The sequence below is a fragment of the Trichomycterus rosablanca genome, chromosome 12 (assembly GCF_030014385.1).
Source record: "Trichomycterus rosablanca isolate fTriRos1 chromosome 12, fTriRos1.hap1, whole genome shotgun sequence".
Lineage (NCBI taxonomy): Eukaryota > Metazoa > Chordata > Actinopteri > Siluriformes > Trichomycteridae > Trichomycterus > Trichomycterus rosablanca.
The window spans coordinates 33,077,950-33,095,645 of NC_085999.1; the positions used below are offsets into that span (position 1 = coordinate 33,077,950).

Genomic DNA, 17,696 nt, shown 5'->3' on the forward strand with positions numbered 1-17,696 from the left:
AATGAACTTGCACATCTATAGCTCTGTTTCTTGTAATTTATTTATATTTTTACAGAATAAAGTTTACAGTTTTTTTTCATTTACTACAGCAAAATGTTTTCAGATGCATTGTCAAAATACAGATACTTGTGTTGAATGGAGTCTACTGAGGTGTGTGGTTTGAAGTTTTATGTATAATATCTGAGACATACTGTACATTAGACTACGTTAACATTGTAGTCTTTTTATTTTACTGTTCTTTTATTGCTCTGAAAATAAAACGTTTAAAATCACTTGCTAATGGTGGTATAGTACCATTTTCTGAATTGTATTTATATTTATTGTTTTTTCGGATTTTAATGTCATGTTTTACACTTTGGTCACTTTCATGACAGGTTACACATGATTCATCAGTTCAAATTCAGTGTCAAACACCGTCAATTGTGTATCTCCAATTCACCTGAATTAACTTGCATGTCTTTGGACTGTGGGAGAAAACCAGAGCTTGTCCTCGCAGACACAGAGAACATGCTGACTTCACTCAGAAAGAACCCGGACCACTTCACCTGGGAATTGAACCCAGGACCTTCTCACTGTGAGGTAACAGTGCTATCCACTGAGCCACCATGCTGCCCCATTTTTCTGAATGAAAGGAAATTTCAGTAAATTAAATTGAATTATGGAAACATAAGTACAAACTTTGTGTTTCGGGGAAAGTTCTGAGACATTATGAAGCACATTTTATAAATCATATACAGTTTTCCATTTTCTGTTTGTCATTTTTATTTGCTGTTTAAAATAGTGCTACATTCTTACTAAACTATATGGACGAAAGTATTGGGACACCCCTTCTAATTATATAGTTCAGATATTTCAAACACACCCATTCCTATCGGATGTATAAAATCAGTTATGTAAAATTAATGATATGCCTCCAAATACCAATAAAGCATTGTCTGAGTCTATATGAATACTTTTTCTGACTGCATTCCCTTTCCTCACAATGTACCCGTCTCGAATGTGTACGACACGTCGTGTAATGTTTCATAAAGAACTGAGTCTGTTCTGGGCGAGAATTGGGGAAATTGTTGACCCCTCCTTTTGAAACTGGCATAATATACCACGCTGCTTTTACTCATTTAATCTAATCAACATAATAATTAGCTATGCGAGTCTGCTGCGCATGCGCCGCTGTGTGTTCGCCACGTACGGGATCGGGACGTCTGATTCCAGAAACGTTGGAGTCGACACTGACTCTGATCTCAGTGAGTTGGGACTCAGGAAAGGTGTTAGAGTCGATTCAAAAGTCGATTCCACAAAACTAAAAACGAAGCATTTTAAAACTTGCAACACAGGACAGGAAATTAGACATCGTAAAATAACACTTCAGTATTAATTACAAAGTGCATTATTAGTATTGACTTAATGTAACAAAAACACAAACAATACAACTGACACATAAATTACAGTCATATTATCGTGTTTTCAACACGTGCACGTAGCTTCTATCTATTGCCAAGATAAAAGTAGAAGTTTAATTTTACAAATCCTCTGTCTGCGAAATCGACTCTACTGTATCTGGAATGCCTGAATTCAGAGAATTGGAGAATCGATTCTTTTGTGAACCGACTCTTAGTTCAATTGCAGGTTCGGCTATTTCCGGATGCGAAGGGCTGGACGGTGCCAGTCCTGCCAAAACACTCGTTACTGCTGTGGGATAGACACCTTAACACCAGGTACACATCAATATTCTGTTTTTATACGTATCTGTGTTAGTTCAATGTAACACATACAGTATGTAAAAATGTAAACGATATGTGTCATTTCACCGTTTCATGGCTAACCTGTTTTTGTTAGCTATGTGTTAGCAATAGTTTATCTTCTGAAGCGGTGAGGAAACAAGAAATACGTTTCATCTAATAACGCGCATAACACGATTAGATAATTAAATATTCTTAAGTTCTGTGTCAACACTATACTTTAAATTAAATATTTAACGTTCTTGCTTTGGTGTTGACGCCGGCTGAGATGCTTTCGTTCTGTGTGGTGCTTTTTTTAGCAGGAAATTGCTGTAGCAGCTGCTAGTTTTTAAACCCACACGTATTGGTTAAGATACCGCTCTGTGATTGGGTAGTGAAATCAATAGATCATAAGAGCCTGCTGCTGATTGGATGAGCCGAATACTACCAGCCAATCATCGCGCAGGAGGCTTTAATACGGGTTGAAAAGACAAACACTTTGCTTGGTTGGCAGAACGGGGATTCGGATGGATCAGTATTTGGCAGGGTGAAAATGGCCTGATGAAAGCCATGTCCTGCCACCAGTTCATTTTTTTATTAGGCGTGGCGGGTCATATAATCCCATCACTTCTTTCAGCAGCGAATTTAACTGTATGAACACTTTCTCCGATGTTTTTAGGGTGATAGAATTTGTGATGATTTGATGTGTATCGTGTAAAGTAAAGCGGCCTAACCTCGCCCATGGTCCTGTAGGACATCCAGCACACTTACCAGTGGGGCACTGGTTTGGCTTTTTGTTGTTTTAATTGTTTAATCTAAATTTTACCTACTACATGGTGGGTGGCGTTATAAGCTTGCTGTCACTTATTCTCAGGCCAGAAATACCCTATGTGGGCAAAAAAAATATGTAGACACCTGGCAGTGAGCTTTTTGGACATCCCATTCCAACATCGTGGAGAGTAATATGGAGTTGGTACCCCATAAAAGCCTATACTTTTCTCTGAAAACTTTCTCCAGGAACGTGTTTGATTGATTTTATATCACTGATATTAAAACAACTTAGTATGAACTCAATAATTAGCTGTCTTAATACCATGTAATGTATTTCTCTAACAAGAAAGTCATTTGGGAAACAACTAGGTATAAATTGCACTGAAATCAAGCACACAGTTAAGTTTTTTTCAATACCAAGTTGCATTCATAACCAAGCAAAACAACATTTCAGATCTCAACAAAAATAGAAAAATTATTTTCGTATTGTATTTTATAATGTACTTTTATTGTGATGCCAGTAATTAGTAACAAATGTCTAACGAGCTGAATGACCTGTAGTTGTCATTCGTACAATAATCTTATACAGTACAGTCAACTACATGATCGAGAGCTTTGAGTCTTTTGTTGACTTAATGAAAATAATTATTTACAGCATTTAGTGGATGTTTTTATTCAGAAAGCTTTTACAGTTGTGACCATATACAGTCTAAGTAATTAAAGGCTCAACTGTAACAGCATGGCAACCTTGAATTTAAATATTTTTAGTAGCCAGAGAATCATTTGCTTATAGGTTTTTTCTATAGAGGGTTTACATTAGAGTGAGTTGATTCTGGCCAAAGTCTGTGTGCCTGCCAAATCATTGTTTTCCTCTGACCCTTAGACTGTGCTGCTGTAGAGTTCACCTGTATTAGTGGTGAAAGATAAGCCGGTATTTAAATGTATGGTGTGAGATTGCCCAGTCTGTGGATTCTGTGATAAACCATTAAATTCCACGTTTGTAAAAACACACACGGTTTATTTAATAAGTGGATCCGACGTTTATCTTCTTTTATCAGCAATGTACTTACACTTAAAAGGATATATTTAACTTTACTTACATTTTATTAAAATAGTGATCATTTTTGTATGACTATTTGATTTGATACCGTTTTTGAAAAGTATTTTGATATAGAATTAAGTTTGTACTGCGCACACCTAGTCTTAATAATACTGTAGCTGGGGTCAGATTACTGGGTCCCAATTTGATCGCGGTCCTATTTTCCTTTCTTCTATTTCAGTGGACAGTGCTGCATATCGCATTTCTTTCAATCAGGCTCAGTGGGCAACTGGCCATAGTCACCAGAGATGAACTGTTTCAAAGGGGTGTAGGGTTAATACTCAGTTTGTTCTGACAGTTGGAGTTAGAACTGCATGCTAATGACTTGTGCACTGTATGGTTCAGTACTGCAAATTATAATATGCAGCCAAGTTAAACACATAATTTCTTTAAACTTGGTCATTTCAGCTGAACTTAAATGTTTTAAATCACAAGCATATCTGTTTAGAAGATCTCAACCTAAATAGGTCTGCCTAAAGATAAGACTTTATTTGTATCCTAATCCTAAATAAACACTTAAATAAGACACAAGGATATACCGTATTAGAGGAACTCATTCAACTAGACCAATGATTGCTTGTTGTTGAGTTTTAAATAAGTATATTTAAATGATCAGTTCATGCTTTTGGTCCTGAGCTTTGCTGGTGTAGGGTTTTGGAAGTTCAACAAACAGCTTTACTTATATGTCTGTGTCTATGTGTGTGTGTTTGTGATTTAGCAGGATGAATGGCCAGCTGGACCTGAGTGGAAAGCTGATCATTAAGGCTCAGCTGGGTGATGACATCCGTCGCATCCCCATCCACAATGAGGACATTACCTACGATGAGCTCCTGCTCATGATGCAGCGTGTTTTCCGTGGCCAGCTCCAGAGCAGTGATGAAGTCACCATCAAGTACAAGGATGAAGGTGATTTTAGCTCAGCGGTACATAATGTAGGATAGAGTGATAAATAAGAAAGCAGCATTAAGTGTTTCTGTAAGTCACTGAACTTATACGGTAGTAATGGAACACATATCCTCCTTCAAATATTGCCAAAATATTGACTGTATGTTGTTATATATATATATATATTTAAAAACCAACTTCTTTCAGTGTGCCTAGGGGATGGAACTTTAAACATCCTGCCCACGGAACAAGAGCTTTTAGGATGTAGATTTTAAACAGCTTTCAGAATGTAGTATTTCTACCTTTAAACTAGGACATGATGCAAAATCATTGCAGATCATGCAAAAATTCAAATTATTTCTGAAAAAAGACAGAGTTTAACATGCTGTCTGTCTCCATACTGGCACAAACCAGCTTCCATTTGTTATTTCGTTGCATAATACTTTCGATTTAAATAATATAAAAATTAAGTCTGCTTAGATTAACAGTGGCGCACTTTTACCTTGAACAAAGACTCCCGTGTTTGTTATTGGTTAACTGACTGATCATTTCTAACATTTCTAAATAATTAGCAGAGATTTGTGTAATTCCTTGCTAAACCTAAATACATTTAGGTGAGTTTCATGTTGTTTGTAGTGGCTAAGCAACTGTGTTCTTATCAAATGCAGATTTTTACACTATTAAATGAGTCTATGAATCGGGTGCAGAAAAGTATGTGCATCATTCTGGATGCTTTGCTCTTCATCTAACTTGCATGTAAAGTTAGATTCCCCTCTGAACTGAGTTTATTGTGTGTGTTTAGGCTGTACCAATGAAAAGTGACCATCATTTCATGTAAACTTAAATAATTATTGACCTCTCTACTGGTGTTTCTCTACTTTTCTTTTGCAGATGATGACCTCATTACGATATTTGATAGTTCTGATCTGTCCTTTGCCATCCAGTGCAGCAGAATATTGAAGCTCACTCTGTTTGGTAAGTGTTAACTGGTGAGGTTTGCGAGCCAAAACACTTCTGAGGATCTATGTATACATCATTAGAATTACTCTTCTGGATCTACTTGTTTATACTTTTATATTCCATGATCAGTATTATTTTATCAGTATTGGGAAATAAAATTACACGCACGCACGCAGACACACACACACACACACACAGAGGACTGGTAAAGCAAAAAATTTCTGAATTGAGAAACCACAGTCGGATGTTTGATCCTGACTTCCATTGGTAAATACTGATTGTCGTAGAAGCAGATAATCCCTCTCCAGCTGTCTGAATAAAATGTCCCTGTGTTAATCCCTAAAAGCCATCGAGGCATGTTAAATAACTCTCCAGCCCTGCAACATTTAGTCATTAAAGCCATTGATTATAAAATATGTTTTGCTGATGTGGATTTTTATTGTTGACATTTATTTTAACAACAAAAGTGCCCCATATTAAAACCACTGCTTCTAATTTTCCGACATGGCATGATGGGCCATGTGAAATTCCGAACATGGATGCATTTAATAAACTGGAGTAAGTGTTTAGCTTCAGTCTTAGTCAGAAAAGCACTGAATGACTGGTTCACATCCTGGTTCCCAGCAAAAGCTATTTTTTGGAAGGTCACTGATGAAGGTGACTGAAGGTCAACATGACTGAGTTTTTAGAGCATAGATTTTTATGAAGGTGGTCGGTGTACCTTACAGTACTGACATTTGTTTTGATAAGTATTGTACAAGTACACTACATGGACAAAGTATTGGGACACTCCTTGTAATTTCTGAATTCATGTCTTTTAGCTACATCACAGGCTTACGGGTATAATAAGTTAATTATATAAAAGGAAATTCTATGTTTCTAACTTTGCAGCAACTGTTTAGAAAAGGTTCTTTCCTGTTCCAGCATGACTGTGCCCCTGTGCACAAAGCAAGGTCTATAAAGAAAAGCTTGGTTTAAATAAAGTCTGCTGACTTGCACAGATCCCTGATCTTACCCCCACTGAACAGCTTTGGAATGAACTGGAACATTCATTGAGTTTTTCTTGACCAACATCAGTTCCCAGCCATACAAATGCTCTTTTGACTGAGTGGGCACAATTTCCCACAGACAAACTTCAAAGTCTTGTGAAAAGCCTTCTCAGAAAAGTGGCTGCTTGTATAGCTGAAAAAAATCATATAGAGGTCACTATATTTTAATACTATTGTTTTTTTTTTAAATAGGATGTCTAACAAACTCATGGTTAAGTGTCAAAATACTTCTGGCCATATAATTTAGTGTTATAAGCCCTTATGCTTGCTGTGCACCGTCAACGACTGCACTGGTGCATTCAGAGCTTCCTTCACTAAATTATGTAGTGTGTGTTGTGTAGACAAGAGATCAAGTGTCCTTTTCTTTAAGCCAGCACGTTCCAATGCATTTGCAAGTAAACAAATGACGAAATTACGTGTTAAATTCCTAAACTTTAGATTAATTTGGAAAGATAATTCAGTTACAGTATTTTCCTTTATTTCAAGATTGAGTGTTTTTAGGTTTAGAAATATAACAATATTTTTTCCATTGTTACCATGTGGTAGGCGAAAAAAATACATTAGTCTGTCTGAATTTTTAAATGAGAAAACCCTTTTACTATAACATTTAAAGTACGTACTGTACAAGCAAGTGTGACTGTTGCAGCCGGTTGCAATTTAACTATTGCATCTGCAGATGTTGCACTAGTCTTTCACTAGGCAAGCGTTATTCTGTAGGAAACGTCCACCAGAGGGCGCCACAGCACAAGCTGGAGTGAAATTCATGCTGAGAATGAAGGATTTTTATACACAAACACATTCTGTATTTAAATTTGCTCTGAATCTGTGTCAAAACAATAACGACAGCTTGCGCAGGATTTGTGGAGGTTAAGCGTAGTCATGAAAGCTGGTACATGACGTCAACATGGATTTACTTTTGAGCATCAGCATAAATGGAACATGTTTATATGTGCGTCTAATTGTTTAAGCCCAACATCTCACCCAGTCAGATGATGTTATTTCCTGTCCAGTGTTTTCAATTACATCCCCGTTCTTTTCTCGCAAGTGGAACATAAAAATAGGGCGAGAAGGAGATAATTCAGAGATTTGTTTTTCTAGGCCAAGCTTGTAGTGTTCTGGACTATGCTGGACTCTGGCTTTTCAACCTCACATGCACACTTGTGTCCCAAACATGTGACTAGAACAAGGCCAGGTCTAATTATGCAGCCAGCGCTGGAGAGTGGGTGTGCAAAAGAGCCTAAAGGAGTTCTAGCAGCAGCCTCTTTAAAATACATTAACATAACAGTCCACTTTCTACTGTCAGACACCCAGTTGCATTTTTAGTAGTTTGGTTTCATAATCTGCAGAGTTCATTGAACTGTACATATTTGCACGCCTCCAACTAAAAGTATCATATGACTGTTTTTTACAGTAAATGGGCAGCCGCGTCCGCTGGAGTCGTCTCAGGTGAAGCACTTGCGCAAGGAGCTGATCCAGTTAAGGAACAGAATCAACAGCCTATTGGACAGTCTAGAGCCACCTGCAGAGCCCGCACTGGAGAACAACAACCCACAGATGGGTATACCAGAATATAACCTTAAACACACTTTCATTTTGATGCCTGCAACACACTCAAAAAAGTTGGGACAGTTACAAAATTAGAGTAAAAAGTTTATTGAATATTCATCGAGTATTATGTCCCCTAATGACTCTTTCAAAAAATGTGCAACCTGATTACTGACAAAAGCCAGACCTTTTGAAAGATTATGAAGTAAGGGGTTTTGGCTCGCAGTTTGACCTAAGACAACCTGATATTATTACCAGTCTGACATGTTGTTTTGAAACTCATCCATTGAGGGATTTGGCACTGAAATAATATTCACTAGCAATATACAGTTTTTAAATAGATGCTCATTTTTATCTTCTTTTGTACTAACCTTGTAAAATGCTGACAGTAATGACAAAATAGTGTCAATTTAAAATCCAAAGCTGATTTTCAGTAAAATTGAAAGCAAAAGTACTTAAACTTGCATTTATAACCAAAATTAAATGTAAAATAAATACAAATGACATCCTGTTAACTGCACTGTTTCCTCAATATATTAGTACTGGAAATGGCCTTTCTAAACTGCTGCCACTAAGTTGAAAGCAAATATTTATTCACCTGTTAGCAATAATTAGGAGGGGCTCATACACTCATAGGAGGGGTTCATACACTTTTGGTCATACAGTGTTGTTTTTTTTTTTTTACTAGGGCTGGCCTTATTATCCGATACTGGCCCAAATCACTGGATCGGATATTGGAAGAAAAAAAACGTGTAATCTGATCCGATACTGTTACTTAATGTAAATAAGACTTAATGAAAATAAGGCCATTGTTTGTGTGTAAAGCAAATAATGATGAAAATACGTTCCAACAGTGTGCTGTTTATTGCCAGCTTGCCTTTATCAGCTACTGCTGTAGAAATTAAAACACACTGATCTACTTCAACTTTAGCATTTAAAAAAATCATCTACTACTGCCACATCTAAAAACACTGTTTAAACACAATAACATATCTTGAACCTATCTTATCTCTTGGAGATCGCTCACATTCTCAATGATTAATCCATTAGTGATATGAAATAAAACAAACTACACCGTTTCCCGTTTAGCCACAGATGTCCTCTTCAAAATCCAGCAGGGTTTAATAATCTGAAAACATGACAGAACTTTAATGGAAAATCTCAACTCTGCGTCAGTTCTAATTGGTCCGTCGCGTTTGATTGACATCCACATCTTCCAATTGTAGACACTTTTGTTAAACAAGCCAAAAATGCTGCTAAAACACTCTGAGCATTGTTATTTAGATAGCTAATTTAACCATGGTGCATTGAGACATGTATTATTACTGCTTAGTTGTTTGAGAGGAGAAATGACATTATCGGATTGGTATCGGTATCGGCAGATACTCAATTTGCAGTATCTGTATCGTATCGGACATGAAAAAGTGGTGACGAGCCAGCTCTAATTTTTACCTGACCCTAGGGTGCCACACACAGGCACCATATCCAGCTTGCATTTATAACTGAAAGTCATTCTTGCCGGTGGATGTGTTATAGAATGTGTGGAGACTGTCGATGCTGCAGTGAAGCAGGCCCCTCCTGTTAGTGCTGCCAGCATGTCTGCTTTTGACCCCCTGAAAAACCAGGAGGTCAGCAAGAATGTCATCTCAGCATTTGGGTTGTCTGATGAGCCCGCTCCAGGTAAACACAAACATTTTCTGAGTATTTATGAATCATCCCTGTTACTGGTTAAGCTGTTATAAGCTTTATTAACAGTAACATATACAATGCCATTGTGTCAGAGAAGTCTATATTGAGAAGTCTATATTGAGAAGTCTATATTGCCAAACTGGTCTAATTTTCTGGCCCTTACTGGCTTAAATAATCACCGCTGTGCTGTTTTCTCTCTCTGCCCCTTCAGCCCCAGCAGTAGCAGCAGCAGCTGTAGCGGAGGAGCGCTCTGGAACTCCTGACAGTATTAACTCAACTTCCTCAGCTGCTCATCCTTCTGCTGGTGCCACTCAGGGTGCCGCACCTTACTCAGGAGTCCAACAGCCTTCTGCTGCTACAGTGGATGGTAGTAACAGAAACATACACAGACGCTCTGAATGAGCTACAATAATCACATCGCCATGACAATAACAAAAAAATGTTATAAACCTCTGTATGATTGCAGCCTGTTGCTGTTTACCAGTGACAAACTCTGACTCTTAAACCTCAGCCCTCTGATCCTCCCTTCTGAAAAAAAAATCTATTCTTGTTTACTGAGTCCTCTACTAAAGTACAGCAAAGGCTAAGAAACACAAATAAAGACGATAGTTCAGCCTTAGAAATGCAACAAGTAAACAGCACAGAGATTTTCACCTAAACAAGACAACAAATTTAATAAGCAAATAACTAAATTCTTATTCAAAAATCTTTGTTACAGATAATGACATCAGACAAGCTCTATGTGCACTACACTGCACCAGTGTCCCCACAGCAGTCAGAACCTTTCAAAGTTAGCGATAACAAAGCCCGTTCATTTAGAGGGATGATATGATTGGTCAATTTTACTGTAATTTACAATGGTCTCTCATTGAATTGGACCACCAATCACTAACGTTCTTGTCATCCGGCTGTCAGTTGTAGATAATCAAAGTTGATCTTATGGAAACCCAGTCAGATATTTGCTGATGATTAGAATGTGTTTATGGAGTGGGACTGGACTGTAGGGTGCAGACGGCAGGGGTAGCTCAGTGACAGCTCCGCTTTTAAATTAGTGGACTAGTATTGGAAAGGTTAGCGGTTTAAGCCCAATCACCATCAAGCTGACACTGTTGGGTTGATGAGCAAAGCCAGCACAGCTGGTATAATGTGATATTGGGTGCTTACAGGAACTCTACAGGAATCCTTCAAAGGCTGCATAAATGACTCTCACTTATTTCAAGTCCTGAAAATGCCGACCTTGTTCTAGGAGTTTAACACAAATCTAGGAAATGTGAAATGAATTCTGAAGGGCACAGACAGGAAAGTCTGGAAAAATTAGCATTTATGATAGTGAAAGGAATACTTGGTAGGTAACACACTATTATTTAGTGAAAGCCTGATGTTTGGCACTGTAGCTCCACACCTGCACAAGCATATGCACGCACATACACTTTGTGTCCTGTTATATCTGCAAAAACTCAAACGGAGGACAGGATCACTGCTAAAACACTTTAGGAAATCCCCAGTGTATATAGCCTCAGACTGACTGCAACCCAAGTTCTTTTAAAGTGACTTCATCACACAGAAAAAAGAGGCTACAGTTCTACAGTAAGACTAAGTAAAAGCTGGTGAGGAGCATCATGTTTTCCTCTGTCATACTGGATTCTGTTTTGTGTTGCTTTCACCGAACTCTCCGTGTCACCCAAGTGCATGTGAGAAACGTGTCGTGTTTCCGAAGCCTTGGCCGGTCGTGCTGGGCTTACCGTGGATATAAAAAGTCATAAATCATCAGCCTTTTGATGCTTTTTAGTAGTTTATTTATATCCGTCCAGCAATATGCCACGTTTTGAAGCACACCCACGTCTCATCTGTGTTGTAGTGATGTGCACACAAAACACAGCCTCTGTGACTTTGGAAACTCTTATGTTCCATTCAGTCAGTTGTGTCCTTTGGTACATGTCCAGTTCTTTAAAGGGGTCACAGTTCTCGGAGGGTGGTCAGTATTTTCTCTTTAGTGTTGTGCAGCTGGTCAGCAGACCCAAGTAGACTTACGCTAGATAGGTACTGACACATCTGACAAATATAGCAGAGTAAATACGCTGCTATACATTGTGGTTTTGAAATGCCTTTATATTCAAACTAATTGGTGAACAAGTCAGTTAATAATTTGGCAGGATTACTTTGATCAGTTGTAAATGTTTAGATCATGCCAGGTCCACAGTTAATTACAACTTAACATGGATCGCTGGTCACAATTTTTTTTAAATATCTTTTTAATGCATATAACTGTGGTCTTTTAACACAAGGCTGATAATGTAAAAATCCATTATTGATATATACAAAACATCAAATTAACATAAAAATTTAATTCATAGGCTTTTATAATAATACAGAAGTTTCAATAAAACAACTGATGCCACTGATTTGGTGCAACTGATTAGTGTAGTGTTATCTTATTTATGTGGATAATTATTTGTGATGCTCCACAGTGTCACTGTACAAAAATTTCAGTGGATTTGATTGAAATGGGCTTTCTAAATACTTTACTTTCAAAAGCCTGACAGGAAAATTCACACACTGTCACATGTCAAAGGGATTAGTTAGCTTAAAGAGGAAATGGTAGAATGATAAATGTTCTTAAAAAATATTTCAGACTTTTCCCATGTGCTTCAATCCTTTGATGTGTGATAAAAGCTCATACTGGTCTGATTAGAGTAAAACATTGAGTAAATCTCTCTCTCTCTCTTTCTATTGTACATATTTAATATAAAATTACACATATATAATATATGTATGTTTATGACACAGGTCAGATGTATCAGCAGTATCAGGCTCCGGGTGGATACCCCCCTCAGCAGTCAACCACTCCTCAGCAGCAGTATGGCATACAGTATCCTGGTAATGTTCCTCACCACTGCACTCTCACTTACTCACTGTAGGGGAACAGAGTGAGCATTACATACCCTCTGACTGATTTTTATAGAGTTTGTTATTTGTGCCACTGTGCACACATAATGGCGAAAACAAAAGCTGTTTTCCTGGCACACAGTTTTGTGGAAGTTTTTAAACTGTTGCTGAACGCCACATGACCTGCTGCTACTTAATTAGTTTGTTCTTTACTAAGGACTCCCCTGCCAGCACGAAGTTTTTTTTTCACTGCCGGTTTGCTTGTTGGTAGGATTTATTCAGAGCTGAATTAATGACCAGCATATGCTCCTAGGCTACATTCATAGGGCGGATGCAACAAAGTGAACATTTCTGATAGCATGAGGATAAGTTCACTGGTTTAAACATTTTAATGTGTTCAGCACACTAATGAACATCACGCAGGGGATAGATTCTGTGGTAAAAGGCCTGCAAACCTTCTGTGGGACAGAAGTAGATGATGGATGGTTTAAATAATGCCCAGAAACGTAACACATCTCTAAAGGATCATGTTTAGTTTATTTTAACAGGTTAAGTCACCATCACATCACTCAAAGTTAGACTTTAGCTGTTACAGTTCTGTATAATATGGGTTAAACATAGTGTGCATCATTATAAGGGGCTGTGTGAGAGAAACTTGCTTGTTTAATATCTGCAAAGTAATTTGGTTCTTTATCTTATTTAATGTTTGAGATGTACAAAATACAGCATATCTGTGCTCCTGTGCACATAATAATCTCTGTAAAGACATGAAGAAAAGCAGTTTAAAGAAACTTCTGTGGCCTGCACAAAGCCTATGCATCACTTTAGCTTTAGGATGAACTGGAACGCTAATTGAGATTTTATTGACCAACATCAATGCCCAGCCGTACAAATGCTCTTTTGACTGAATGGACATAAATTCCCACAGACATACTTTAAAGTCCTGTCAGAAGCTTTCTCAGAAGAGTGGCTGTCATTATAGCTGAAAAGATCACATAGAGGTCACTCTGTTTTAATACTTTTTGTTTTTGAAATGGGATGTCCAGTAGGCTCATGTTCAGGTATCCTAATACTTTTGGCCATATAGTGGCTGTATGTAAATTAAATAATGATTTATAAATGTATACACTCATAGTGTATTTAAGTTGTTAACACTGCGTTTTGATCTTATTTACGTCAATGTTCAGTGTTTTATAATGACCCTTGTTTTTGTTTTTCTAGGTGGTTACACTACTCAGCCTGGTGGTCCTCAAGCCCCGCCCCCTCAACAACAGTTCCAGAATTACCCCACCCCAACATCTCAGGCTCAGGCTCAGGCTGCTGCTCCTGGCGCCGCTCCTGGATTCAGTGGTCAACCACAGGGCAATCCCCCTCAGGGAGCTGGCCAATACCCACCCTCTCAGTTTCCACCTCAAAGCTATGCTTCCCAGGCCCCCCAGCAACCAGCCAACTACAGCCTTCCACCCACTTCCCAAACTGGCCCGGGGTATCAGCCTCGTCCTGCATATACCCAGCCTCCAGGTGTGACTCCACCCCCTGGGAGCTCCAATCCCTATGCCCGCAACCGCCCCCCATACGGCCAGGGCTACGCCCAGCCCGGGCCCGGGTACCGGTAAAATCTAGCAGCAGCACTCGGAGAACAAATCATAGTAACCCCATATCCTGCGTTTGGTGTGTGTGTGTGAATGTGAATGAAAGAAATGAAGTGGTGTATGATTGCACAGTTGAGACCAAATGGTGTAGGAGTTTGCAGGTGTATGTTGATCAGCTGTGTGAGGAAGACGCTGTGCATGAATGTGTGTTGGTGTGAGTATGTGTTTTATTTTAACTCTTTGTCTCCTCGCTGGTGTTTTTGTGTGTTAAATCAGCTTTTTGTTAAAACACTAGATTTAATCACAGCTGAAGGAAATGACATAGTTTAGTTTTTCTTCCCCCAGTATTCACCTTTTTGTCTTTTGCCTTCTGGTTTTTAGTAATTCTTGACTGGTCCTCTGCAGTGGCACAAGTCATTCTGTATAAACTGTAACATTTGTTTTCTGGAGGTAAATAAAGACTATGAGACTAAAAGTCTGAAGGTTTGCTTTTTTTCTTTTATAGTTTCTCAGAAATTGAGGGTCTGTTTTTCAGACCTGCTTTTGAGGACAAGGAATTCAAATGCATTTTTTTCTGCACTGTGATGTTTTGATGATTCCTTTCGGTTGCTTGATCATTCTGCAGCATATTTCTTTAGGCACAGTTTTTGTTTTTTTTGTTACACCGGATGCCATTTTTATTTAATCTTTCTATATATTTGGGCCTGAGACCGTCACTAAGGAATATCATATACATTCATACATACATTTTTTAATATATGCACATTTTGTATAGACTGAGCTTAAAACACAGGTGAAAGTCTCTCCACAAGGGGGAGCTATTGGACATTTTGTGCTGATACTTATCAGTGGCACTGACGTCCCATTTTTTTTTACTTTCTTTCCTCGATAAATAGATACTCTTTTTAAGGATGCGAGGAATGGGAGCTAGGAAGAGAAACGAAGACAGTGGAATTAAGGCTGAATGTATTCGTAAAATGAGGTGACCTGCCTGTCTCTGGCATTGACCATAACTCATAAAAACAAAATCATAATAATTTGGTCCAACCCTGTTTGCAAACGGTTGTAGATATAAGGGCTGGAGATTTAAGCTGGAGAATTTATTATACTGTAGGCCATGTTACATGCTTGGGTTATATTCTTCAATCCCTAAAGTGCATTTAAAGAATAAAGATGTCCTTAAAGAAAACAGACATTTAATTTCTAGTTCTCATGCTGAAGGGTTAAATAGCTAGGAATTAAAATACACGTTAACTTGTGTTTTCTTTGTTTTTGTTATTTTGTATGCTGTGCTTTGGACTGCAGCCATGATTATTACTGTGAGTGAGAAATAATTACAGTGATTTCTTAAAGCTTCCAACATCCCCAATTAAAGAAAAGAACACAAGTGGCACTGCAATGTCTGGAAAATAAGAACTAAAAAAGTATGTTTATTTCCTTTTGCGAGTTTACAAAGAAACCACAAAGAATGTTCTGCTATAAAAGCAATATGTTTTGTAGCATTTGCAACTGAAAACCAAAAATACATTTAAACACTGTTCAAAACATGTCTATAAAATCAGATTGTAAAATCCCCAACAGTAAATTACAAGCTGGTGAAAAGACTTGGTAGATGATTAGCCATGTATCTTTCTTGCTATGTCTCTCTATATTTGTATGGATTAATTTACTGAGCAGCTTGACATACACTTTCTTTATGTATTGTAATATGTGTTTATAAAGCCAAAAATCTTCACGCTCACCAAGCACTTTATTGGGTACGTCTATCTGGTGTGTACGTTCATAATTATTTTAGAAGCTACACCTAGCGCACAGGTCAAATTTGTGGGTATACAGTTACTAACTGTATCCAATTTATTATTTGAAAGGGACTCGCACTGATTGCATGTTCTTTAGTTGGGAGGAGAATAACACTCCAACCAAAATATAAAGCCAACATTATCCGGTGATTGTAAAGTGTACATCAACAAAATACTAGAGCAAGGACTGTACATCTACTATAAATGCCAACAGTAAACAGTAAATGCCTCTCTAATAAAGAGGCCAAAATCCCAACAACACTGCTGCACATGATACACCAGAATAACATACACTACAATACTATTACCATGTTATCATGTTGCAGTGCTGGGAATGATCCACTACTCATCATCTGGTCAGTGGGGGTCCCTTTTGATTGCTACATGGCATACAGGGGGGTGACAAGTGTACAGAGAAATAGATGGACTACAGTTAGTAATTGTATACCCACAAATTTTAGCGGTATGGTTGGTGTAGCTAAAAACAATGAATGTACAAACCAGATAAATGTTCCTAATGCAAACAATTCTATTGCATAATGAGTGTTTTGTATAATGCATTATGTGTTTAAAACTTATTCAATAATATACAAGATTCAAACGTTCAGGGAGCCGGCTACCCCATACTTTCAATAACTTTCAATAATTCCTTTCTTAATTTAATCTAAATATCTGATATATATATATCTATTCTGCATATAAATAACAATAAGCATTACATGCACAACTGCGTACATAGCACTGTAAGTTCTGTACATTTTTTCACATTGTGTGCTTCTGATTTAGTTTTGTAATGTTTTTCATTACTCACATTGTAGCAGTCAAGGAATTCAGGGATTAACCAATGTTTGTTGTTTTATGTTTGTTTAATGAAACCTCCTTGATCAGTGAGCGACTCATAATGAATCTGCACATACATCACAACTGTCAGGTCAGATATGCAAGCAGCCTAGAAGCAACATTATTTAATTATATAAAAATATCTACTGACCTGCCACTTGCAGTTCTAAACGAGAAAGGCATTTGCAGCCCAACTCACGCTATAAAATGCTTGTTTCTTGCAGTAACATATTATTACCAGAGAGGGCTCCAAATCCCACAAAGTTTTACACTGCCGCATGAAGTGTTTATATTAAAATGTATACAGGATCTTTTACATCTCTACGCTGACATTTTTGTAAGTTTAGATTGCACGTTGTTTTGCAAAGGGAAATACTTTTTACCATAGGCTTACATCACACTAGTAAAAGCTTCTAATAGGACGCACTGGTGTATCCACAATCTGCAAGCCTCACTCATTTCTCTTTTTAAACTAATTTAAAGAATGAATACATCCCTAATGAAGGAAAATGATTATGGGCCAAAAAGCATCAATTCGATTTTTGGGAAGCACCCACTGCCATCTCTTAGAAAACATACATTGTTATAAATCGATGTTTTCTGACAGCTGCAACACTCCTTCTACCACGAGCCAGGTATGGGCACTCCACACTCATACCAGGCCACGTAATTGATGTGGGAATTCCCACCAATTTTTCCAAACCTCACAGGCTCCTGGCGTATGCTTCGGAAAAAGCCTGAAAGAAATGAAAACATTTGTGCCTAGTTATAAAGCATACAAAAACATTACAACAACAGTTACTTACCATTACATAAAATACTAAAAATGCTGAATATTAACTGCACTGTTCTACTCAGTGTAG

The 17,696-nt window shown here is 37.8% G+C and overlaps 2 protein-coding genes across 4 annotated transcripts in view; one reads left to right on the plus strand and one right to left on the minus strand.

The window, feature by feature from the left end:
- The first annotated feature begins 1,627 nt into the window (after positions 1-1,627).
- tfg (trafficking from ER to golgi regulator) lies at positions 1,628-14,669 on the plus strand. Its single transcript, XM_063006495.1, has 8 exons — positions 1,628-1,715; positions 4,307-4,494; positions 5,365-5,448; positions 7,894-8,040; positions 9,564-9,707; positions 9,928-10,083; positions 12,504-12,593; positions 13,824-14,669. The coding sequence occupies exons 2-8, from the start codon at positions 4,311-4,313 to the stop codon at positions 14,216-14,218; spliced, it is 1,200 nt and encodes a 399-aa protein (XP_062862565.1). The 5' UTR covers positions 1,628-1,715; positions 4,307-4,310; the 3' UTR covers positions 14,219-14,669.
- Positions 14,670-15,595: 926 nt separating this feature from the next.
- LOC134324240 (target of Nesh-SH3) overlaps positions 15,596-17,696 on the minus strand; it is a 38,012-nt gene continuing 35,911 nt past the window's right edge. For all 3 annotated transcript variants that reach the window (XM_063005958.1, XM_063005961.1, XM_063005957.1), the window contains one exon: positions 15,596-17,570. In XM_063005958.1, coding sequence (XP_062862028.1) covers positions 17,455-17,570 — 116 coding nt within the window. In that variant the 3' untranslated portion in view covers positions 15,596-17,454. The remainder of the gene's footprint in view (positions 17,571-17,696) is intronic.